A 26,907-nucleotide genomic window follows, 5' to 3' on the forward strand; every position below is an offset into this window, starting at 1 on the left:
GAGTCTATCAAAAATATTAATTCTCAATATTCTAAAGAACAATTTGTAAATTATACTTTTGAAAAGTATCAGTAGCCTATGATAAGATATTTTATTGAAGACAATCCTTATAAAAGTAGTCCAATCTGCTTAAACCAGTCAGTAAAAATAAATCCTTATTATGTGTTGTTCTTCCATCTGTAAATGAATGGATATGGAAAAACTGAACAGTAGAATGTGTGGTCCAACAGAACTCGTACAGCTATACTACCACTCTCTGGCAAAAAGGGGATAGAGCAAGCATATGACTTTTTGTGTAAGGTGGAGAAACAGGCTTTTCTATTCATGGTTCTAAAACAGGGACAGAGGCAGTGTAGAAATTTGCATCAGTGCTCTTACCTAAATATCGTATCCCCCTGGAATCTTTACCCTGGTGACCACTTTGGAAGAAATTATTCAGAAAGTGAATTTAGTTATTTCGGATTCACAAGGGTGTAAAGACTGCTTTTGAATTGTAAAATTAATGGTAGTTGTCTTGAAGGTGTCTATCTTCCAAATGTCTGCAATTATTCAGTGTTAAGCTTTTGTATTTGTTAACCTACCTACCATTTCCAGCAAAATGTCTGCCCATTAGTCGCAGAACAAACCGTACCCACTATTTTCAGCATAGTGCTGTGTAACTACCAGACTTATCTATACACCTAATTGGACTAAAAATTTATAGCAACTGAATATGAAGCTGATCAGGAATTTTTTTGGGAGTTGTTTACATCTTAATGTCCTAGCTTCGCCGGAAGTGCGGTAGAGTATCATTTTACATATGATTTTGCAATGATATTTAATTAGCAGCAAAATGAGAGCAACTCCTCAGAGGTTCCAGTCTATTATCTGATATATTGAACTCATACATAGAATTGTAATTGTCCATTATATCTGATGAAATTTGAACGCAAATGTAACATTATGCTCTCTCAACAAATAGGATGTGTGTAGATATTGTGGACTAGTGATTTTCAAAACATAAAGCATCAAATAAGCTGGACAATTAACGAACAACAAAGATATATATGCTATCTTAGATATTAATCAAATAGGCTGCACAAACCAACAAACAGAATTAGTTTACCTAAAACAAAAACAATATGAGATATTCCCTCCCTTGTTTTGCTTTATCAAATTTTTACTTCCTTAAAAAATTCAGGTAGCTATTTTATTGATTTTTCTTGTTTTAACTATTCTGCTACCTTTGGAGAAAGGTATTTGCTAGGAGCTACTTAAATCTTTACCAATATAAGTTCTTAGAGAAAAGTGAAACAATTAGGACAGATTTGAATTTGTCCTGTGCCCACAAAGGGGGAGTGAAGCATGGACAATAAGACAGGAGTGGGACATTGCAGAGGTAGTAGATATTCTGAAGAAATCCTCAAACATGGTGAGGTAATAATTAACTGTTTTCATTTCCAAGCTTGTTAGAATATCCCATCAAGGTATCTGGAAGTGAAATTGTTCTGTCTCTCATCAGAGAGCCATCTGGTGTTCAGATAACAATGTGCAAGCCCCATCAGCATCACTCCCCTACCATCAGAATTGCAAACTGGAAACAGCATCTGTTTTATAGCAAAGAAAGTAAAGAACTTCAGCAACTGAATCTAACAATAACATTATACAAAAATCACTCTCTTCAGGAAGTAGGCAAGAAAAATGAATACATAGACCATTATTGAAATCCACAATACTCAACTTCGAGTTTCCTTGATCTAGGTGGATATTTTCAAACAGGATTGACAGTGGGTAAGCAAGGATTAATAAAAGGAGCAATAATTGATAACTTCTCAATTTTTGTTCAACAGTTTTAAGGTACACAATTTAACCTTGCTTCTGTCCTAGAGAACATTACAAAGTCAAGAGCATATGTGGTGTTTTGTTTTTACACATAGGCACCATTTGGAGAAATGCAGTTGTATTTAGTTTACTGGCAGGATTGCAATAGTCATGTGACTTCCAATTCTACTGTGAGGGCCTGCACATGCAGATGTAGCAACCATTAAAGACCCATCATTTGCAACATGATGTCAAGGGGATGGGACTGGTAATGAATGGATTTTCAGAGCTGTAAGTTAGCCAGATATTGAGGGTAATAGGAAAGGAGAATGTTTTTATAAGTCTGCAATTTCAAATTATTGTGTGAGTCAAAATGACTGTTCATTTCCCAGTCTCTGCTGTTGTGGAAATAAAAGGAGATATGAGACAGAATTGGATGTGTTCTCCACTCAGTGCCATTTAATAGTTGTACTCCTGCTATCATTGCTATAAGCTGCATTTCAGCCTTGTTCTCATTGAGACATAGTAAAGCCAGATAAGGGATTTTGTAGGCTTCGAAGATATGCTTTGAAAACCATATGAAGGTGCTTATTCAACATCAGAGGTTAAAGGGAGAAAGACATTATTAATCAGTATGTGACCGTACTAATACATCTAGTTAACTTCTGAGAGTTCGAAATAGTGAAAGTTGATTTCATGAGAGATATAATTGCCTTAGGCATAAGAGGTAAGAGGTGTTGACATCTGAGAAAGGTGACATTTGCTCTCAAGAAAGCAATCAGCATGAGCTAAACCTCTGATGTTATGCTGAACTTATACTTGTTAGACCTCATCCAGAATACTGTGTACAGTTTTGGTTACTGCTCTATAGGAGGGATGTGAATGCATTGGAGAGAGCAGATGAGATTTACAATAATGTATCTAGGGATGAGAAACTTCAGTTATGAGGATAGTTGGAAGACGTATGGACTTTTCTCTGTCCTTGGAGAAAAGGAGACTAATATGAAATCTAATAGAAGTTTTCATAAGCATGAAAGTTCTGGATGCGGTAGATAGGTAGAAAAAGGGATGAGAATGACAAACTACAAATTTGCAGAGATTTGCCAAAATAAGAATATAATGTGAGAAAAATCCTTTTCACACAATTAGAGATTTGGATCTGGAATACACAATGTGGGGCAGTTTCAACTGAAATATTCAAGAGGGTATGAGATGGAAGATAAAGGCCAAAAGATGAAATAACTCCACAGAGGCTGATATCCAGTCACCAAGTCATCCTTTATTTACATGTGGAGAGTCCTTGACACTGATCCAGTTCCCTTAGAGCCAGCCCTAAGAATTAACAGAATGTCTGACATTCCTGTTCTTCTCTGTCAGCCAGGGCTCCCTGAATGGCACAGACTATCAGCTCCAATTAGGGAATTCATTCTATTTTCCACTCTGAGGAAGGGTCACCAGATCCAAAATGTTAATTGATTTCTCGTCACAAATGCTGCCAGATCTGCTGAGCTTTTCCAGCAATTTCTGTTTTTGGTTCATATTGTATGAGGTCCACCTGGCTGACCTCCTTCCCCTCTGAGTTCCAGGACATAGGCCAACTTTGTTTCTTACAACTCCTCCTGGGGCATTTAAGCACTGGATCAGGTTTCTTCAATTCTGCCTGATACAGGTGGTGTATCATGCAGAGTAGTTCTTCCCCGAAGCATCTCAGAAGAAACTCATTCTCTTCTTCAGGCGGTGACATCTGCAGTGTCTATCTCAGATTCCAAGGTATTTTCAACATTTGATGGAGAGGGAGAACCCACAATTTCTGGAACAGTCGGAAAAGCTGTCATGGAGTCAGGCACATTTTGCTCCCACACTGCTTGCAAGTTTGCAGTTTTCATACGGTCCATGCACTTGTTCAAGACTGTCGTGCCCACCCAACTTTATATGTCATTGGACCTGACCTCACGTCAACCATGCCTCTTACCCATGCTGGGCCATTCCCATAGTTTCTGTACCAAATTTTGTCCCCTGAAATAAGCGGTCTCTCTCACTTAACATTCCTGGTGCTGTTTCACTGTTCCCCTTCAGGTCTGGGAAGATCAGATTTAACCTGATGTGAAATCTTTCCCCATTAGCAACTCTGCTGGAGCTATCCCTGTAGTTGCATGAAGGGTGGTCCTATAAACAAATAGGAACTTAGACAGTTTGGTATCTAGTGAAGTTGTAGGCTGTTTCTTTAAATTTGCCTTCAAAGTTTGGCTACTGTTTCTGTTCAAACCATTGACAAATGGATGGTATGGAGCTATTCTTATATGTCGAAAACCATTCGACTTTACAAAATACTCAATTTCCCTGCTCTTGAATGATGGCCAATTATCTGTGACCAACACTTCCAGGAGTCCACGAATTGCAAAAGATGCATGCAGTTTTTCAATTGTTGTCCCCGTGTTTGACAAATGAACTCTATGCACGTGCAGCCATTTTGAGTGAGTGTCTACAATGACAAAGAACATTGAACCCATGAAAATACCTGTACAGTTGACTTGTAACTGAATCCAGGGTTTATCCAGCCATTCTCACAAAATGTGACGGAGCTGCTATCAGCAATTTTTGTCCTTATTGTCACTCTGGGCACTGCCCCACAAACACGGCTATACCTGCATCCAATCCGGGCTACCAGACATAACATCTCACCAAAATCTTCATGTTGAACACTCTGGATGATCCTGGTGGAGTTCAGCCAGTATCTGATGGTGACCTTTGCTTGGGACAATCACTCTTGCTTTCCACAATAATATGTCATCCTCTTTTGTGATCTGGTCTCTCCTAGTCCAAAGAGGTTTAAATTCTAATTATGGTGGCCCTTTTGTTTCCCCCATCACCACCAGCTGTTTCAGTTTTGCCAGGATTGAATCTTTCTGTTTCCAAAATCTGACTATTGTCAGCTGTGACTGGAAGCCAAAAATGAAACTGCAGAGAGTTGTGAACACAGCCCAATCCATCATGCAAACCAGCCTCCTATCCATTTTCATCAATACTTCCCACTGGTTTGAGAAAATAACCCACATATTGAAAAAACCCTCCTACTCTGGTTATACGCTCTTCCAACATCTTCTGTTGGGCACAAGATATAAAAGTTCATATACATGTATGAACAGATTCAAGAATAGCTTTGACCCACTGTTCATCAGACTTTTGAATGGACTTCTTTAATGTTAATTGTGCAGAGAGAAATCAACTTTGTATTCTGCACTCTGTTCTGTTATCCAGATGCATTTGTATAACACGATCTGCCTGTAAAGCATGTAACACAACACTTTTTATTATACCTCGGTACATGTGACAGTAATAAATCAAATCAAAGTATGTCCAGAAAATTTAAAACCATTGTGGACTCTTCCAGTGATGGCACCACCAGTGGCATATCTGCCAAAAGGAGGCAGTTGAATGTGTCCACATTTGCTACTTGTCCTCCTGGACGGTGCTCCAACTTGTAAAAATACATAGTTAGTATTAGAGCTCACCTGAAGTTATGAGCGGCACTGCCTTGTCTGCTTTAAGTAGACCTAGCAGTAGTTTGTGGTTTATTACTGTTACAAATTTACATTTTTAAAGGTGTTGGTGGAACTTCCTGACTCCAAATATGACCACCAAACTTTCCTTCTCTATCTAGGCATATTTATGCTCTGCATTAGCCAAAGTTCTACATGCATACACTATTGGGCATTCATCTCCTATGAGCTAATACTACCACAAAACTGTATGGGGAGACATCAAATGTCAATACCAGAACTCGCTTGGGATCGTAGTGTGAAAACTCCTTCAAGGATGATAGCTATTTCTTCACTTCTCAGAAAGCTATAACTTAGCTACATGACTATTTTCAAGGCTGACACTTTAGAAGCTGATGCAAAGGTGGCAGGATGGAAGCCAGGTTATGTATGAACTTTCTGCAATAATTCACCAGCCTACGAAAAGACTTAAGCTCTGGTACAGACATGGGAGTCAGGATACCTTTGATTGCCCTCACTTTATCTTCCAAGGGGTGTAACCTGGTCTTGTCAACTCTGTAGCCCAAACAGGTCACTTGGGGTGCCTGGCATATATGTTTTTTTTTCCCTTCTAAGGCATACACCCACCTTATACAAATGTCTAAGGACTATGCCCAAGTTCCCTAAGTGTTCTTTGTTGGACTTCCCTGTTGTTGGCATGTCAACTAAATAAATGAGACCTGGAGTAGACCTTGTAAAATGTTCTCCATTGTTCACTGAACAATTGCACAGGCTGACAATACCCCAAATGGCAGTCTCTTTTATTGGCACAAACCTTTATGGGTATTAATTGTAGCATACCTCTGGGAATCCTCAACTAACTGCAATTGCATGTACGCATGGCTCATGTTCAGCTTTGTGAAGGACATCTTCCCTGCCAGCTTTGCATATAAATTCTCTATGCAATGGCTTGGGTATTTATCCAGCTACAAAAATGTGGTTTACCATTTGTTTAAAGTTCCCACAAAGGCAAACCACTCCAATCAGACTTCACAATCAGTCCAACTGATGTGGCCCATTCAACTAGCTGGACTGGTTTGGTAATTCTTTCACTTTCCAACCTTCTGATTTCTGCCTGTACTTTTGCCCATAAGGCAAATAGGCTGGCCTTGTGGAATCATGGAATTGCTTCCTGATCAATATGCACAGTGGCCTCGGCTCCTTTGATAGTCCCCACATCTTCCTGAAAAACATCCGGATAATTAATTAGAACTTCACTCAGGCAGCCATTTTCTAACGAAAAAGTGCTGAGCCAATCTAGGTGAATCTTTTTCAACGAATTTTGCCCATCAAGCTTGGGCCCGAGCCTTTACTATAATCAGTGATAACTGAACCAACTGCTTCACATGAGAGATCAGAACCAAAGTTGTACCCTTAATCTGTAAAGGCTCCCAGGTATAGGTTCTCAGTCTAGCCAAGGTCTTGCACAAACTTAAGGACTGGAGCCCAGAGCAAATTTTATTAAAGAATGGTTTTATGATCACTGAAATGGCCAAGCCAATATCAACCACCGTTAGAACCAGGTGACCATTCTTTTATTTTATTAGTTCTGATTTAATAAGCAATTTAACAGTTCTAAGCCAGATATAGGTGGACTTTCCAGAATGTGCACCCTCCTGGATACCAGCCTATGAGTTCTCTTACTCCATTTAGATCCTTTTGCTGTATCAAGTCCACATATAAGCAGCAACTACTTTCATTGGGCAGTTTGCCAGCCCAGACCTTGAAGAAAAATTTAACCATTTGGCAGAGACTTGGCATTGTTTTGGGGTTTTGCTGACCTACAGTCTATCATTTCAGGACATCTCCTGAGTGAGGCTATGCAATTGACTTCACTCAAGTGGTGTTCTCCAAGCTCAATCAGATTGACAAGGGCATCCACTTCCATCAGAATACCCTGTATCTCAAATGCTCCACTTGCAGCATTTTCTAGTGATAAAGTCTGTTGTAGTGCCTGTTTGAAGTCCAGCTGGGCTTCAGGCAGTAGGTGCTTTTGCCTGGCTATATCGTTAATTCCACAAACCAAACTGTCTGTCATTAAGGGGTAAACAAAAGTCATGTGCCTCTGCCAATCATCTTAACCTCTTCAAAAATACTTTTACAGATACCCCTGGTTCTCAAAGTGCCAAGTAAGACTTATAATGCCTCAGAATTAGAGGAGGCTTGGTCGTAATATTCCGTAACTAAATCTGTCCATTCCTGAAAGGTATTAGTATCTGCTGCCTCAGGGAAAGCTTAGCTCCGAATAAACGAAAAAGCTGTGGGAGAATTGCTCATTGCTTTTCATTTGCTCTAATGTCATTTGCCTGGAAGAATTAATAATCCTTTCCACCTATTGGGCCCAGTCTTCGATAGCAGGCTCAAACGACTCAAAACTGCCCAAATAACAGCATGATGTTAGAAATGTTTAGCCCAACTCAAAGACACTGTCACAAGTGAATTTCTTTAGGAGCGTTCTTTTCTCTAATTAAAATAACTCCACGGAGGCCAGCATCCCATCACAAAGTCATTCTTTATTTACTCATGGGGAGCCCTTGACACTGATTCCGGCTGCCTCAGGGTTAGCTCTAAAATGAACAGGATGTCTGACATTCCTGTTCTTATCTGTCAGCCAGGGCTCCCTGATTGGATCAGCTTAACAGCCCCAATCAGGGATCTAGTTTTCTATGAGGTCCACCTGGTTGATCTCATTACAGTCACTTCAGGGGACAGGATGTAAATATTGCAGAGACATCAGACATCAGAAAAGCAGTGTGAGAAGCCATGTTCCATAACTGAAAAAAGCTGACTTACATTGTATAACGTGTTTAACTGAAAAGTAGCAAATAAACCTATAAAGACAGCTGCAAGCAAGATATAAGCCAATGATTGTGAGTTTTTAAAATTTATTCATGTGATATGAGTGTCATTAGCTAGGCCAACATTTATTGCCTTTCGCTAATTGCTAGAGGGCAATTAAGCATGAACCACATTTCTGTGTATCTAGAGTCACATGTAGGCCAGACCAGGTAAGAATGGCAGATTTCCTCTCCTAAAGGTCATTCAAGAACTATATGGGTTTTTATGATAATCAACAGTGGTTACATGGTTACCATTTGGTTAGTTTCTTGTTCCAGTCTTTTTTTGACTGGTTGTTACCATAGGGAAATTCCAACCCATCTCCCCAGAAAATTAGTTTGGGATTCCGGTTTAGCTAGTCCAGTGACTTTACCACTGCAGCATTACCTCCCCAAATCATTTTATGCCACACAACCGGTTGGTGTCATCCGCTTTAAAATTGATAAAGAGTTTGTGACTGAGCATTATGGCTGCAGAAGAAGAGATTTAATGAACTGTCAGATGGACAACAGATATTTGTATAACTTGACAGATCCCTGTAAATTCACTCAAGATGGTGACCCAAAATGAAAACCCTCAAAGGCTACGTGATAAAACAATATTCATGTCAAGATGACAAACAAGCTGAAAGCCCAGTACAATAAAAGATTGAAGATCTAGCGTTCCAATTCCAGCTGAAACATGACTAAAGTTTGGACTGCTAACCTTAAAAATGCCATAAGAGATTTGCTGTTCTTCACAGTTCATGAAGCTACTGACCATTGAAAAGATCACAGAAGTTTACAAAGATGTTTTTGCAAGTCTTAGATGCCCTCCTGATGAATACCATCTCAAAGTGCATGAAAGTACAAGACCAATGTAGTATCTACTGTGGAGAGTTCCAGCTGTCCTCGAGTCCAGCTTGAAAGATAAAATGGAAGAGATGGAAAAGAAGGGAGTAATCAATAAAGTGACAACTCCTACACACAGGGTTAGCAGCATGATCAAAAGGGTCTCAATAAAATTTTGAAGATATCTCACAATCCTTGCTGTCACCACTTGTCAAGGCAAAGATCATCACTACCCTTGATGTGAAGGAAACTTACTGTCAAGCAAAGGTGAGTGAAAGCAGCAGTTTTTAAATTACATTCTGGACAATATTCATGGCATAGACATGGTTGTGCATGTCATTTAGCATTTCTGCTACGTACACCCGCAGTGTACTAATACAGACAATATGTAATCAGTCATCATCGTGGAATGGAAGCTATTATGGATGATCTACTAACCTATGGATTCGGAGAAACAATATAAGAAGCCATCTCAGATCACAATTATAATCTGCTGCAACTGCTCAAGACAGCACACCAGGTGAAACTGAAGCTTAACAAGAAAAAGAAGCAATTGTAAATGCCTCATAAGTCATGTCATGACAGTAAAACAATTCTATATTGGATCTGACAAGATAAGAGCTATAGCAGGGATGCAACAACCAACAGATATTAAAGCAGTTCATGATTTGTTGGATTTGTAAACTCTTGATCAAGGTTTTGCTTAATTTTGCTTAAACAGTGAAAATCTATGCAAACACACTGCTTAGAACTTGTATTGGGCACAGAACAATAAGCATCATTCACTAACATCAAATAACGAACAATATCTAAACTGGTACTGAGGTACTAAGACATCAGTGATGAAATCACCTTGCAATATGATGCCAGTAAAGCAGAACTTGGAACAACTAGACAACTAATTTCATTTGCATCTAAGGTATCAGTGCACACTGATGCTACGCTCAGATTAAGAAAGTATCTAGTTAATCTCTTTGCTTGTAAGCATTTTAATTTAATATGTGTTTGGAAGGGACAAAATTACAGTGGAATCCAATCTCAAGTCATTTCAAAGCATCTTCCTGAAATGACTTCTATCAGCTCTAACGTGTCTGTAAAGAATGTTACTTTGCTTGCAGAGATATTATCAGGCTGTGGCATGCAAGCAAGGAGAACAGATGTTCATTTTAGACATGCTGCTAACAGCAGTACATCTTATGAAGAAAGTTGAAGAAGCTAAGAAAGAGTCAGAAATCTGCCAGATTCATAAAAAGTCAATAGCTATGTGTGGGTTCTGGAAGTCATAAGCCCAACAAACACTGAATTTAAAAGATAAGTGTCTTGAATGCAATCTCTGTTCTTCACCAATGGAACCATCACAGAATATATCTCAGTGAAGAGTGGACTCAGAAAAGTTCTGCAGTGTATCAATACTCTTATATGTGGAGTCACATATAGTTTGTATAGTTAAAGAATATTAATAGATTTTTTAGAATTATTTGATGCATCATTTAAGATATTTGCAATGACAGTTAATCACTAGAAGGTAACACTATGTACTCTAAGCAGACACTTTGATTATTCACTGGTGCCATCTTATTTGGTAAAGATCTATGGAATGAATAAGATAAGTGGGACAAGCTGTTATCAAAGCAACATAGAATCACTGGCATTAAATAATGAATGAGCAGACAGCAGTAAGTGATATTACTAAGATGGTCATTTCTATTTAAAGAAACCAATGAGGAATTGGAGGTTACCTAGGCTGATACCATGTATGAAGGTAGTGTTTTATGAGAAGAAGTTGAGTAGATTGGACCTACATTTGTTGGAATACAGAAGAATGAGTGGCAACCTTATTGAAGCATACAAGATTCTTAGAGGATTTGACAGGGTAAATGTTGTTTCCTCTTGTGGAAGAGTGTAGGATCAGACGGCATAATCTCAGAATAAGGAGTCACACATTTAAGACACAGATGAGAAGAAATTCCTTCTCTCAGAATGTTGTGAATCTGTGAGACTTTTTAACCACAGAGTGCTGTTGAGGCTAGGTCGTTCAGTACATTCATGGCTGAGATAGGCAGATGGATATTTGATCAGTAAAGTAAAAAGGCAGGACAACGAAGTTGACAATTATCAGATCAGCTATCATCTCACTAAATTGCAGAGCAAACTCATGAATTGGGCATACATTGTTCATAAATATATCAGACATATATGATCTGATGAATTGGACATTTATTGTTCGGTTGGTTCAAGCTGTTTATGTATTCGAGTTCAGGATTTGTTGATCATGCTTCTCATCCTGATCAGACCAAAAAACAATGCCAAACTATAGAAACATTTTCTCCATGAAATTTCTTGGCAGGAACCTTCTCTTCTGAAGCACCATTGATGAACCCAAGAATCCTTGAAAACAGGGGCAGAGAGGATCTGCATGAAAACCAGACCTCTTTTTTCAGCAGTGGCAATATTTTGTTATTTAAATGTGTTGCAGGGAATATTGGATGTTGTGAAATTTGTTAGGAGGCTAGGGTATGTTAGATCCGGAGGGTCTTGCGAGGATCTTCGATGAGAATTTCAGGGGGCAAATAGTCGGCTTCAAGTACTATATCAGTAGCTTAAAGGATAAGTAAGCTATGAGAAAGAATCTGCAAAGAAGAGTAAAGTGACAGTTGAATGGAGGACAGGTGAGTAGTAAGAAAAAAATAGTTGCCTAAATTGTGGATGGCCTATATGAAGGCAAAAAAGAATGGAAACAGGAGGGTAAATGGGAATGGGTGCTGTCGGGAGACGGATTGCCAGAAATGGCCTACAGTGGAAAAGGGAGTTATTCAAGATGATCTTGGAGTAGTAATAATTTTGGTTAAGACAGGCAGTAAGTGCATCAGGCTTGATGATAGACAACTAAGCCTAATGAATTCCCATTATTCAACCTTGCAGACTATTGCTTTAAGACTATATTGCTGTTTGATAAGGGGAATGGCATGTAAGAGAATGCGAAACTGAAGGTGGATGCACAAAATCAACAGATGATTAGTAATGTGCAAGTAGGTTTAATCATTTTCCACAATGAAAGGAGATAAAAGGTGGGGTAAAAAGTGAAGGTAAAAAAAAGGCATTAATGGAATTCTTTATCATGCCAAATGTATCGAAACTTTAATTGTCAATGGAGTCAAATGAATACTCAAATAAAAATAATAATTTTAAACATAGGTAGTAAAGACTCAGAACTTGGTTTTCAGCACATCAGAAGATAAGGCTGAAACATTTGCAACAATCTTCAGCCAGAAGTGCTGAATCTTGGTCTCCTCCAGAAATCTCCAGCATCATAAATACCACTCTTCAGGCAATTTGAATCATGTCATATGATATCAATAAATGGATGAAGAAATTAGATGTTGCAAGAGCTATGGGCCTTGTCAGCATTCCGACAAAAGAACTGAAGACAAGTGCTTCAGAAGTTTTTGCCCCCCTGGCCAAGCAGTTCCAGTACAGCTACAACCTTGAATCTTTTATTCTCCTTTATGGATCTCTTAAGTCTGTGCACAGTAACTTGTGGAACAAGTCATCAATGCTACAAACTGCGTTGATCACCGTGCATAGACATAATGCAACTTAAAGGGAATGTTGGCTACAACACTGGCATTGACCTGGCAATGTGGAAAATTGTCCAAGTATGTTGTCGACACAAAAAGCAGGACAAATCCAACCTAGCCAATTAATATCCAGTCAGTCTATTCTCAATCATCAATAAATTGATGGAACGGGTTTTCAACTAGGAGAAAGTGAGGACTACAGATGCTGGAGACCAGAGTTGAAAAGTGTGGTGCTGGAAAAGCGCAGCAGGCCAGGCAGCATCCGAGGAGCAGGAGAATCGACATTTCGGGCATAAGCCCTTCTTCAGAAATGAGCATTCCAGCACCACACTTTTCAACAACGCGTTTTCAAGAGGACTCTGAAGTAATACTTAGTAGTAACCTGCTCAATGGTGCTTGCGCTCTGCCAGGACCACTCAGTACCTGATCTCATTACAGCCTTGGTTCAAACAAAGATGAGAAAATTGAATTCCAATGGGGAGCTGAGAGGACTGCCCTTGACATCAAGGCTGCATTTGACTGAGTGTGGCATCAAGGAGCCCCAAGAAAACTGAAGTCTGTGGGAATTAGGAAAAAAAGCTCTCTGACTACTCTGCTCATACCTAGTACAAAGGAAAATGATTGTGCTTGTCAGAGGCCAGTCAGCTTAGCTCCAGAATATATATTTCTGCAGGAGTTCCTCAGGATAAATATTTTCGAATCAGACTATTCAAGATCATTGAACATAGAACAGTACAGCACAGGAACAGGCCCTTTGGTCCACCATGTTTGTTCTGGCCATGATGCTTTTCTCAACTAATTCCATCCACTTGCACAAGGTTCGTATCCTTCTATTCCCTGTCTGTTCATGTGTCTGTCTAAATGCCTCTTAAACACTGCCATTGTCTCTGCTTCTACCACCTCCCCTGGCAATGTGTTCAAAGCACCTATCACCCTCTGTGTATAAAACATTCCTCACATATCTCCTTCAAAGTTTTCTCCTCTCACCTTAAATCCTGCTCCCTAATATTTGACATTTCCATCCTGGGAAAAAAGATTCCCACCATCCATCCTTATCTATGCCTCTCATAGTTGTTCTTGTGCATTTATCAGATTGCCCCCCTCAGCCTCCAATGCTCTAGTGAAAACAATCTAAGTTTGTCCAACCTCTCCTTACAGTTAATACTCTCCAATACAGGCAGCATCCTGGTAAACCTCTTTTGTACCCTCTCCACAGCCTCCAAATCCTCACTTTAGAGTAGGGCCAGAACTGCACATAATACTCCAAATATGCCCTAACTAAAGTCTAATATAACTGTAACATGATTGTTTTACTCAATGCCCCAACTTATGAAGGCTTTCTTTGCCACCATATCCACTTCTATTGCCACTTGTAGCAAACTATGAATTTGCATCTAATATCCCTCTGTATATAAATTTGCCTCAGGGTCCTGCCCTTTACTGTATATTTTCCTCTTTCATTTGACCTCCCAAAATACTGTATATCACCTTACGCTTGTTCAGATTAAATTCTATCTGCCATTTCTCAGACCAACTTTCCAACTAGTTTATATTCTGCTGTGTTCTTTGATAACCTTCCTCATTATCCATAACTTCACCAACTTTTGTGTCATCTGTAAACTTACTAATTGGAACACCTTCATTTTTTTTGTCTAACTCATGCATATGTATATTACAAACAACAGAGGTTCCAGCACTGATCTTTGTGATCACTGGTGAAAGCCCTCAAACCAGAAAAGTACTCTTCCCTAACTACCCTTTGCCTTCTATGATCAAGCCAGTTTTATATCCAACTTGCTAACTCACCACAAATGCCATATGACTTAATCTTCTGGATCAGCCCACCATGAGGGAGCTTGTCAAATGCTTTAGGAAAGTCTAAGTAGATAATACCCACTACCCTACTCTCAATCATCTTCATTACTTCCTCAAAAACCTCAATCAAGTTTGTCAGACAAGACCTCCCCCAACATAAATCTATACTGGACTATTCCTAATCAGTCCATTCTTCTTCAACCACAAGAGTAAACCTTGATCCTAAGAGTCTTATTTGATTATTTCCCCACCAGTGATGTAAGGCTTACCAGCCTACAATTTCCTGGATTATTCTTATTACCCTTCTTGGACAAAGGAATAACATTGGCTTTCTCCAGTCTTCGGGGACCTTGCCTGTGGCTAAAGAAGATACAAAGATCTCTGTCAAACCCCAGCAAATTCCTACCTTATCTCTTTTAGTATCTTAGGATAGATCCCATCTGGCCCTGGAGACTTATCTATCTTAATCTTTTTCAAGAAACCCAGTAGTTCCTCCTTCTTAATATTGACACGCTCCAAAATATCAATATTCCCCTCCCTAATCTTACCATCTTCCATGTCGTTCTCTTTGGTGAATACCAATGCAAAGTACTCATTAATTAGAATTAGAATTAGGTTTTATTCAAGCACAGAAAAACAGGAGTACTGTGAAAAATGTACAAAGTTGCCATTCTCTGACACGATCTCAGGTACAAAAACCTGAGTTAAAAAAAACAGAAATACAAAACAAAGAGCCAAAAAGAAAGGGGGAGCCATTCAGGTCTCCAAGTCTTACCTCTACAAGGTAGTCTTAACTCCGCAAGTTAAGTGGGCCTCCCTCACCAAAGCCTTGAGTCTCAGTGCTGCTGCAGGCCCTCTGAACTTGCTCCCACTGCTGTCGCAGGTTCTCTGAACACACTCTCACTGCCACCACAGACCCTAAACTTGACCCACTTCCCCTGATTTCATATATAAATTTCTTCCTTTGTCCTTCAGTGGAGCTACCCTTTCCTGAGCTACCCTGTTGCTCCTAATATATATATAAAATATCTTGGGATTCTCTTTAATTCTACTTGCCAAAGAAATTTCATGGCCTCTTCTATCCCTCCTAATTTCTTGTTTAAGTTCTTTTCTGCTTCCTTCATACTCCTCAAGGGCCATGTTTGATTTCCATTTCCAAAACCTAACATATGCTTCCTCTTGACCATGTTTGAAAGAAAGGACACAGAAACAAACATTCCAAACTAATTTTACCAATCAAACAATCCTGTATTCCGTTGAAAATCAGAAAAGGTGCAAGATTATAGACTGCCAGCAACTTGTAAATCAAAAGAGATTTTAGAATGGGGGGAAGTAGGATGTAAAAAGGAGAATTAAGTAAAAGCAATTGCTATCTTGGAATGGTTCCAATGCTGCTGCTGGCCACAGCCTTAGGCGTTGTGACCAATGATATCAAGCAATATCTTCTCCATGGGTCACAGCCAAAACTGTCCCTATCAGTTTGCTCGCATTATTTCCAGTTTGCACAACTTGATTCCACAGGAGAGAAAATATTTAGTGAGTGTGATGAAATGCATTTGGGAGATATATCTGCTGTGGTTAATAAATGTCAGTGTATGCACACTGCAGAATGTATAAATGATACTGTGCATACTGCATAATGTGTACATGATACCTGCAGCAGCAGAAATTGGAAGGTATCAGGAAATCTTGCAGACCACACTCTGCCATGTTGTGCCTTCAATATTATCATAGCTCATATACTTTTTTTGTAAACCAGTATGCACCTCTTATTTATGAATGGTGAGTCATAGAGATATACAGCACAGAAACAGACCCTTCAGTCCATAAAGTCCATGCTGAACAGATATCCTTAATAAATCCAGTCTCATTTGCTAGCTTCTGGCCCTTAACCCTCTAAATCTTTCCCATTCATGTACCCATCCAGATACCTTTTAAACGTTGTAATTGTACTCGCCTCCACCACTTTTTCTGGCAGCTCATTCCATCTGAGAAAAAGAATGCTAGAATTATGATTAATACCAGCTGTTGGTAGGGGATTATATTGCCATAGTGAATTGAGTAAGGTATGAAGCTGGACATGCAATTGGCAGAGCATTTCTTATTATAGTACATTTATTGATCTTGGTCCAAGACCTAGGGGTTCAGGTACATAGTTCTTTGAAAATTGCATTACAATTAGACAGGATGGTTGAGAAGCCATCCAGCATGCTGGCCTTTATTGCTCAAACCATTGAATGCAGAAGTTGGGACACCATGTTGAAGTTGTGCAGGATGTTGGCGAGACTACTTTTAGAGTACTGTGTGCAGTCCTGGTTGCCCTGAGAGTAAGGATATTATTAAATTGGTGAGGGATCAGAAAAGAATTACCAGCATGTTGTAGGGACTGGAGAGTTTGAGTTGTAAGAAGAGGCTGGATAGGTTGGGAGTTTTTTCAGGGTGCTGGAAACCAGATTCTGGATTAGTGGTGCTGAAAGAGCACAGCAGTTCAGGCAGTATCCAAGGAGCAGTAAAATCGACGTTTTGGGCAAAAGCCCTTCATCAGGAATAAATGCAGAAAGCCTGAAAGGGGGAGAGATAAGCTAGTGGGGGTGGGGAGAAAGTAGCATAGAGTACAATAGGTGAGTGGGGGAGGAGATGAAGGTGATAGGTCAGGGAGGGTGGACTGGATTAGTGGAAAACAAGATAGGCAGGTAGGACAAGTCATGGGGACAGTGCTCATGGAAGTTTGGAACTACAGTGAGGTGGGGGAAGGGGAAATGAGGAAACCTTTGAAGTCCACATTGATGCCCCCGGGGTTGAAGTGTTTCGAGGCGGAAGATGAGGCGTTCTTCCTCCAGGCGTCTGGTGGTGAGGTAGCGGCAGTGAAGGAGGCCCAGGACCTCCATGTCCTCAGCAGAGTGGGAGGGCGAGTTGAAATGTTGGGCCACAGGGCAGTGTGGTTGATTGGTGTGGGTGTCCCGGAGATGTTCCCTAAAGCGCTCTGCTAGGAGGCGTCCAGTCTCCCCAATGTAGAGGAGACCGCATCGGGAGCAACAGATACAATAAATGATATTGGTGGATGTGCAGGTAAAACTTTGATGGATGTGGAAGGCTCCTGTAGGGCCTTGGATGGAGGTGAGGGAGAAGGTGTGGGCGCAGGTTTTACAATTCCTGCGGTGGCAGGGGAAGGTGCCAGGATGGGAGGGTGGGCTGTAGGGGGGCATCGACCTGACCAGGTAGTCACGGAGGGAACGGTCTTTGTGGAAGGCGGAAAGGGGTGGGGAGGGAAATATATCCCTGGTGGTGGGGTCTTTTTGGAGGTGGCGGAAATGTCGGCAGATGATTTGGTTTATGCAAAGGTTGGTAGGGTGGAAGGTGAGAACCAGGGGTGTTCTGTCCTTGTTACGGTTGGAGGGGTGGAGTCTGAGGGCTGAGGTGCGGGATGTGGACGAGATGCATTGGAGGGCATCTTTAACCACGTGGGAAGGGAAATTGCGGTCTCTAAAGAAGGAGGCCATCTGGTGTGTTCTGTGATGGAACTGGTCCTCCTGGGAGCAGATACGGCGGAGGCGGAGGAATTGGGAATACGGGATGGCATTTTTGCAAGAAGTAGGGTGGGAAGAGGTGTAATCCAGGTAGCTGTGGGAGTCGGTGGGTTTGTAAAAAATGTTAGTGTCAATTCGGTCGTCATTAATGGAGAGGTCCAGAAAGAGGAGGGAGGTGTCAGAGATGGTCCAGGTAAATTTAAGGTCAGGGTGGAATGTGTTGGTGAAGTTGAGGAATTGCTCAACCTCCTTGCGGGAGCACGAGGTGGCGCCAATGCAGTCATGAATGTAGCGGAAGAAGAGGTAGGGAGTGGTGCCGGTGTAATTACGGAAGGTTGTCTGTTCTACGTAGCCAACAAAGAAACAGGCATAGCTGGGGCCCATACGTGTGCCCATGGCTACCCCTTTGGTCTGGAGGAAGTGGGAGGATTCGAAGGAGAAATTGTTAAGGGTGAGGACCAGTTCGGCCAAACGAATGAGAGTGTCGGTGGAAGGGTACTGTTGGGGACGTCGGGAGATGAAAAAACGGAGGGCTTGAAGGCCCTGGTCATGGTGGATGGAGGTGTAGAGAGATTGGATATCCATAGTGAAGATGAGGCGTTGGGGGACGGGGAAACGGAAGTCTTGGAGGAGGTGGAGGGCGTGGATGGTGTCTCGAACGTATGTGGGGAGTTTCTGGACAAGGAGGGATAGGACAGTGTCGAGGTAAGTAGAAATGAGTTCAGTGGGGCAGGACTTTTTTCACTGGTGCATAGGAGGTTGAGGGGTGACCATATTAAGGTTTATTAAAACATCAGGGGCATAGGTAAGGTGAATAGCAAAGATTGTTTCCCTAGGCATACTTTTAAAGTGAGACAAGAAAGATTTAAAAGGGACCTGAGGGACAACTTTTTCACACAAAGGGTGGTTCATATGTGGAATGAACTGACAGACAAAGTGGTAGATGCGTGTATAGTTGCAACGTTTAAAAGACTTTGGACTATGATGCCTGAGCCTCTGATGGCTTCTCGCCTGCCATGGAGAGATTGATCTGTTTGAGGTGGCAACCTTTACACACATTTTGGAAGGGCGACATCAATGGCAAAATACATCAATGCCAAATAGCCCCCAGGTGAGTCTTTACTATTAATCAGCTGCTTGTTTCCAGGGAGTAGGCAGTTGACCTGGTTCTCAGCCTGGTGAAAGCGAGGACTGCAGATGCCGGAGATCAGAGTCAAGATTAGAGCGGTGCTGGAAAAGCACAGCAGGTAAGGCAACATCTGAGAAGCAGGAAAATCAACGTTTCAGGCAAAAGACCTTCATTAGCCTGCCCCTCGTAAAGCCTCCAAAGAAGGAAATGTGTCTTAAACCTGAAACAAAAATAGAAAGTGTTGGAAACCCAGCAGATCAGGCAGCATCTGTGGAGAGAAAAATGTTCATATTTTGTTCATTATGCTACATACTTTTATTTTCTTTAAAAATATTCTTGAATTTCTTAACATTTTGTGCACTTGGTTTAATTTACAAATGATAATACCAGAGGTATCATTTCTATGTATTAACAATTTGTATTTATGTAGCATCTTTAATGTAGCAAAATATTTCAACATGTTTCACATGATTAAGCAAAAGACAAACAAACTTAAATAAACATTTGATGCTGCCTCTAACATCAAAAATTACCTATAAAATAGTAAAATTCTACTTTGATTCAACGAATTTGATCTAATTCAATTATATCAAATCAGATCAACATACATGACTCAAGAAGTCCTTGGTAATACTCCATAAAATTTGAAATGGGTCCACCAGTTATTGTATTGTTTTTCATCCAATTTATTAAAAATGTTTGCTACTTGTCTTTAGATGGCCGTCAGTTTCTATGCATTTGTTTTTTAGAGGTCTGAGTGTCCCAAATGAACAACAATGTGGTTAGCACTGCTGCCTCACAGTTGCAGGGACTAGGGTTTGATACTAACCTTGGGCGATTGTCTAGGTGGAGGTTGCAAATTCTCCGTGTGTCTGTGGAGGTTGCAAATTCTCCGTGGGTTTCCTTTTAGTGCCCCAGTTTCCTCCCACAGTCCAAAGATGTGCAGGTTAGGTGGATTGCTAAATTCCCCATTGTATGCAGGCTATGTGGATTAGGTATGGGAAATGCAGGATTACCAGGGTAGAGGGATTAGTCTAGATTGGATGCTTCTGGAGGGTCAGTGTGGACTTGATAGGCCGAATGGCCTGTTTCCACACTGTAGGGATAGTTTGAACAATAATAATTTGCTTTTATATAACACCTTTAAGTGTTCCAATACACTCTAAAGGAGTACTATAAACAAAATTTTGAAAATCAAGTACATAAGTATTAAATAGATGACATAAACAACACCATAAGGACCATCTTAAAAGGTTAGGTGGAGAGACAAAAATTAAGGAAGGGACTTCCAGAGCTTAGAGCTCTTTTATAGTTTTAGATGTGAAAAAAGGTTACAGAGATCTAAATCTAAAGATCCAGTAGAATAAGGGGATGAAGTGATTGAAATGGACAAAAATTGAAAGAAGTGGAGATACAGCTGGAAAAGGATCAAACATGTATCAGAAAGCAATGGAATGACAAGTGAACAGTGATGAGTACAAGTTGAGAAATGGGTAGCAACGTTTTGCATGCGTTCCAGTTTTTGGAGAATGGGCATTTGAAGGTTGGCCAGGGGAGCATTGAAATAGTTAAAACTGGAGGTAACAAAAGCATAGAGGCCGGTTTCAGCAGATGTGCTGAAGCAGGAACAATGATAGGCAATGTTACTATTTACCTATTATGCTATTTGCAATGTGAAGTGAATTGAATTAGAGCACTGGAGGGGGGAATGGTTTTGTTTCCATGCCTCAGCAGTGGGAAGACATGTTCGAAGAAGCCTGTGAACAGATCAGGAAGAGTGGAAGATGTCACTGGTGTCTCTCAGCATCGTGAGAAAATGTGAGAAAAAAAGTAAGAAAATGCAGCGGAAGGACTTAAGAAACCATTGGAGCTCTGTACTAGATTGCATATTTAATCTTTAAGTATTTTACTATATTTAGTATTTTAAGGAATGTGGTGATCTGTATAGTTTTTCCAGCATTTTGCTATTCTTTTTCTACTATCTATCCTTTCAATGTTCATATTAACGGGAAACACCTAGATGGTAAAATCTTTGCCAAGCAGGCTCTGATTTCCAGTTACATTAACACAATGCATAAATCACATCAAGCCAGCCAACCAAGGCTTGAGGCTACCCTTCTTTCTTTACTATTTAATCCATAGCTGGTATACTAACAATCATTATCATCAGCACATCTTGGCTCAGAATATGATGATTGATAATCGCTGGAAAATCTGCTTCCTTGGCAATTAACTTTATCAAGGAAAACATCCACATAGATGGTGTCATGTTCATAATTTCTCCTTTCATTATGTTTTACCCCTGAACTGAGATAGTGTGCTATGCCATGATACTTGCAGCCACTTGGGAAGGGCTGGATGTGGATAATGAACAGTGATTAGATTAGATTCCCTATAGTGTGGAAACAGGCCCTTTGGCCCAACCAGTCCACACCGACCCTCCGAAGAGTAACTCATCCAGACCCATTTCACTCTGATTAGTGCACCTAACACACTGGGCAATTTAGCATGGCCAATTCACCTGAACTGCATATCTTTGGACTGTGGGAGGAAACCAGAGCACCGAGAGGGGACCCACGCAGATACAGGGAGAATGCGCAAACTCCACACAGACAGTCACCCGAGGCTGGAATCGAATCTGGGACCCTGGTGCTGTGATGCTGCAGTGCTAACCACTGCGTCATCATGCCGCCCCAAATACAGTCCATCAAGGAGGATACAGCTGACTGATAGTCTAAGAATACTACCTCTATCACTCAATATATTCCTGGCTCAGTTAGCCAGCCAAGAGAAAAAGGTAGCCTAAAGTCAAACATGCAGCATCCTTCACTGTAAACTGGAGAATATTCAAAACGATTGATGGATCGCACTTGCAGAGAGAAAGAGAAATCAACCATATCCTGAAACTAGTGACATAAGAAGCTTCTATGAAACACTCAGATCTGTCAATGGACCAGTATATCAAACCAAAACCCTGAGAAGTACCAATGGCAAGACAGGGCACACCAAACAATCACTGATCAGAGAACTCTGAAATACTTTTCAATGCTAAGTGAAAGTGTATGATACTACTATCAACCAAACCAACAACTGCCAAAAACAAACTTTGTGACAGCTCAAATTGCCTATCAACTAGATGAAGAACAAAATCCTTGGAGTTGACAGAATTCAACCTGATGATTTTTAGCATGGTGGCCCTACCCTACATACCATGCTCCTTGAATTTTTCAATGTCTATTGAGAACATGGCTGGAGTCCACAAGATCGTCCTGATGCTATTATCAACATCTTGTACAACAACAAAGAAAAACGAAAATGATCCAACTACTGTGCAATTACCCTTCTTCTGATTGACTGAGAAGAGTCTGGTTGAAGTACTTATGAGCAGGTTTGTGCCCAACACTGCAACAAACAATCACCAACAGATAGTCAATGAGATTTCAGAGCAAAAGAGGAACCAAAGGCTTGGTAATTGCATTCAGACAAATATAAGAAAGGTGTTTTGAGATTGCACATCACTTTTGTAGACTCACCAAGTTAATCAACACTGTGAGTACAGATGGGCTTTGGAAATTCCTTGAAAAACATGGATGCCCATAGAGGTTCTTGGCCACGGCAAAGCAGTTTCATAGAAATTAGTACAAACAAGTCAAGCACAACAGCAATCTCTCAAATCCCTTCCAGATCTCCAATGGTGTGAAGCAAATGAATGTGCAAGCCCTGATCTTATTCGCCATCTTTTTCACTATGATGTTGCTATAGACATAGAAGACCTGAAAGGTGACAGAGTTTACGCATATTTCTGGACTGATGGAGGTCTTTTCATCCTCCTTCAGACATTTCAGACTCACACAAAGACAGGAAACCTCATCTGTGAACATTTTTTAGTTGATGATGGTGCTCTTCTAGCCAATAATCAGTCAGAGCTGCATCATATTAAAGCACATTTTTCTGAAATGGTATGATCCTTTACACTAAAAGAAAACAAACATACTGCATCAGCCTGCACACAATGGGGAATGCAGACCAGTAAGCATTGGCATTGAGGGAACCAAGATGAATGCTAGCTCCTTTGACACCACCATAGAGACAGAAGTAGACATTGGCTTAATAAAGAAAACAGCACCTTCAGCAGATTCTGCAAACGTGTGTGGAGCAACTACAGTCTTTACAGCACAGAGTAAACTGAAAGTGCACAAAGTCTTAGATTTCACTACTCATCTGTATGGCATTGAGTTATATACTGCTGACATGTACGCCATCCAGAGTGCCTTCACTAATGCTATCTCTGCAACAGGCTCGAGACAAACTGCTTGAGGTGCATCATAAACATTCAAGTTATGGAAACGGCTAACTTCGTCAGCCAAATGCTTGGGGGAGTTGGGGGGTTGTGGGTTTGTGGGGGGTTGTGTATGGGAGGTGGGGGTTGGGGATCACATTTCCCAGATGAAGGGCAGTCACCTGCCCAAGACTATGTTATATAGAGAACTAACCACTGGTAAATGGTATAGAGGGGCCCACATAAATTTTCGAAAACTCTCTGAAAAAACTGTGCCTGGAGGACCATCAACTGGGTGAAAGACTCTCTTTGGTCTGCCCAAAACTTGTTGGTCTTCCAGAGCAAGGAGTTGACCTCAACTGTGTGTTTCAGAATAGCTCATTCCAAGGTCCAAGACTAGGTGCTGAGAGGCTCACTAAAACTTGGGGCAGCTGCCACGAAGGCGCAATGGGGAAAGACCATTGTCTAAGGTCTTTCTGCCAAAGTTAAATGGAGGTCTGTTCAGTCATTGGACCCTCTCAGTGCCTCAAATGTGTGCAAGTATAATCTTATACAGGTAAGATATCTGAAGGGGGATTACAGAGTTAGGCGGGTATTTTAAAAGGAGGTCCTTGAGAGTAGTAATATCTGGATTACACCCGGTGCTAACGAGTTAGTGAGGGCAGAATAGGAGAATAGAGCAGATGAATGCATGGCTGAGGAGCTGGTGTATGGGAGAAGGATTCACATCTTTGGATCATTGGAAGCTCTCCTGGGGTAGAAGTGACCTGTACAAAAAGGACAGATTGCACCTAATTTGGAAGGGGACTAATATACTGGCAAGGAGATTTTCTAGAGCTGCTCAGGAGGATTTAAACTAGTAAGGTGTCGGGGGAAGCGCGGGGATGGTGGTGGTGGTGGAGGGGAGAGACCCAGGGAGATAGTGAGGAAAGAGATAAATCTGAGACTGGTAGAGTTGAGAACAAAGGCAAGTCAAACAGTCAGGGCACGCAGGGACAAAGCAGAGAACAAGATAGGACTGATAAATTAAACTGCATTTATTTCAATGCAAGAGGCCTAACAGGAAAGGCAGATGAACTCAGGACATGGTTAGGAACATGGGACTGGGATATCATAGCAATTACAGAAACATGGCTCAGAGATGGACAGGACTGGCAGCTTAATGTTCCAGGATACAAATGCTACAGGAAGGACAGAAAGGGAGGCAATAGAGGAGGGGCAGTGGTGTTTTGATAAGGGATAGCATTACAGCTGTACTGAGGGAGGATATTCCCAGATATACATCCAGGGAAGTTATTTGGATGGAACTGAGAAATAAGAAAGGGATGATCACCTTATTGGGATTGTATTATACACCCCATAATAGTCAGAGGGAAATTGAGAAACAAATTTGTAAGGAGATCTCAGCTATCTGTCAGAATAATAGGGTAGTTATGGTGGGAGATTTTAACTTTCCAAACATAGACTGGGATTGCCAGTGTTTAGATGGAGAGGAATTTGTTAAGTGTGTACAAGAAAATTTTCTGATTCAGTATGTGCATGTACCTACTAAAGAAGGTGCAAAACTTGACCTACTCTTGGGAAATAAGGCAAGGCAGGTGACTGAGGTGTCAGTGGGGGAGCACTTTGGGGCCAGCGACCATAATTCTATTAGTTTTAAAATAGTGATGGAAAAGGATAGACTAGATCTAAAAATTTAAGTTCTAAACTGGGAAAGGCCAATTTTGATGGTATTAGGCAAGAACTTTCAAAAGCTGATTGGGTGCAGATTTTTGCAGGTAAAGGGATGGCTGGAAAATGGGAAGCCTTCAGAAATGAGATAACGAGATTGCAGAGAAAGTATATTCCTGTCACGGTGAAAGGAAAGGCTGGTAGGTATACAGAATGCTGGATGACTAAAGAAATTGAGGGTTTGGTTAAGAAAAAGAAGGAAGCATATATCAGGTAGAGGCAAGATAAATCAAGTGAATCCTTAGAGTATAAAGACAGTAGGAATATTCTTAAGTGGGAAATCAGGACGGCAGAAAGGGACATGAGATAGCTTTGGCAAATAGAGTTAAGGAGAATCCAAAGTGTTTTTACAAATACATAAAGGACAAAAGGCTAAGTAGGGAGAGAATAGGGTCCCTCAAAGATCAGCAAGGTGGCCTTTGTGTGGAGCTGCAGGAGATGGGGAAGATACTAAACGGGTATTTTGCATCAGTATTTACTGTGGAAAAGGACCTGGAAGATATAGAATGTAGGGAAATAGATGATGACATCTTGAAAAATATCCATATTACAGAGGAGGAAGTGTTGGATGTCTTGAAATGCAAAAAAGTGGATAAATCTCCAGGACCTGATCAGGTGTACCCTGGAACTCTGTGGGAAGCTAGGGAAGTGATTGCTGAGCTTCTTGCTGAGATATTTGCATCATCAATAGTGACAGATGAGGTGCCAGAAGACTGGAGGTTGGCTAACATGGTGTCACTGTTTGAGGAAGGAGGGAACGACAAGCCAGGGAACAATAGACCAGTGAGCCTGATGTTGGTGGTGGGCAAGTTGCTGGAGGGAATCCTGAGGGACAGGATGTACATGTGTTTGTAAAGGCAAGGACTGATTAAGGATACTCAACATAGCTTCGTGCATGGGAAATAATGACTCACAAACTTGACTGAGTTTTTGAAGAAGTAACAAAGAGGATTGATGAGGGCAGAGCGATGTGGTCCATGTGGACTTCAGTAACGCATTTGACAAAGCTCCCCATGGGAGACTGGCTGGCAAAGTTAGGGCTCATGGAATACAGGGAGAACTAGCCATTTGGAAACAGAACTGGCTCAAAGGTAGAAGACAGAGGGTGATGGTGGAGGGTTGTTTTTCAGACTGGAGGCCTGTGACCAGTGAAGTGCCACAAGGATTGGTGCTGGGTCCACTACTTTTCATCATTTATATAAATGATTGGCTGTGAGCACAAGAGGTATAGTTTGTAAGTTTACTGATGACACCAAAATTGGAAGTGTAGTGGACAGCGAAGAAGGTTACCTCAGATTCACTTTGATCAGATGGGCCAATGGCTGAGAAGTGGCAGGTGGAGTTTAATTTAGATAAATGTGAGGTGCTGCACTTTGGGAAAGCAAATCTTAGCAGGTCTTATACACTTACTTGTAAGGTCCTAGGAACAAAGAGACCTTGGAGTGCACGTTCATATCACCTTGAAAGTGGACTCACAGATAGATAGGATAGTGAAGAAGGCGTTTGGTATGCTTTCCTTTATTGGTCAGAGTAATGAGTACAGGAGTTGGAAGGTCATGTTGCGGCTGTACAAGGACATTGGTTAGGCCACTGTTGGAATATTGCATGCAATTCTGGTCTCCTTCCTATCGGAAAGATTAGATTAGATTACTTACAGTGTGGAAACAGGCCCTTCGGCCCAACAAGTCCACACCGCCCCGCCGAAGCGCAACCCACCCATATCCCTCCATTTACCCCTTACCTAACACTAGGGGCAATTTAGCATGGCCAATTCACCTAACCTGCACATCTTTGGACTGTGGGAGGAAACCGGAGCACCCGGAGGAAACCCACGCAGACAC

General features: G+C 41.1%; 1 protein-coding gene across 3 annotated transcripts in view; it reads right to left on the reverse strand.

Moving 5' to 3' along the window:
- Positions 1-26,907, reverse strand: part of LOC140482244 (uncharacterized) — a 53,679-nt gene that overhangs the window by 24,116 nt on the left and 2,656 nt on the right. Inside the window, exons 3-4 of one of the 3 annotated variants that reach the window (XM_072579377.1) lie at positions 26,477-26,691; positions 14,316-19,276 (exon numbers count right to left, since the gene is read on the reverse strand). The exons of 1 other annotated variant lie outside the window; for it this stretch is intronic. In XM_072579377.1, the coding sequence (XP_072435478.1) occupies positions 17,052-18,512 (1,461 nt within the window). In that variant the 5' untranslated portion in view covers positions 18,513-19,276; positions 26,477-26,691 and the 3' untranslated portion in view covers positions 14,316-17,051. Of the gene's footprint in view, positions 1-14,315; positions 19,277-26,476; positions 26,692-26,907 lie in introns of those variants that run through there. One more of the 3 variants, XM_072579378.1, reaches the window with a different exon arrangement.

The sequence above is a fragment of the Chiloscyllium punctatum genome, chromosome 10 (assembly GCF_047496795.1).
Source record: "Chiloscyllium punctatum isolate Juve2018m chromosome 10, sChiPun1.3, whole genome shotgun sequence".
NCBI classification, from domain to species: Eukaryota; Metazoa; Chordata; class Chondrichthyes; order Orectolobiformes; family Hemiscylliidae; genus Chiloscyllium; species Chiloscyllium punctatum.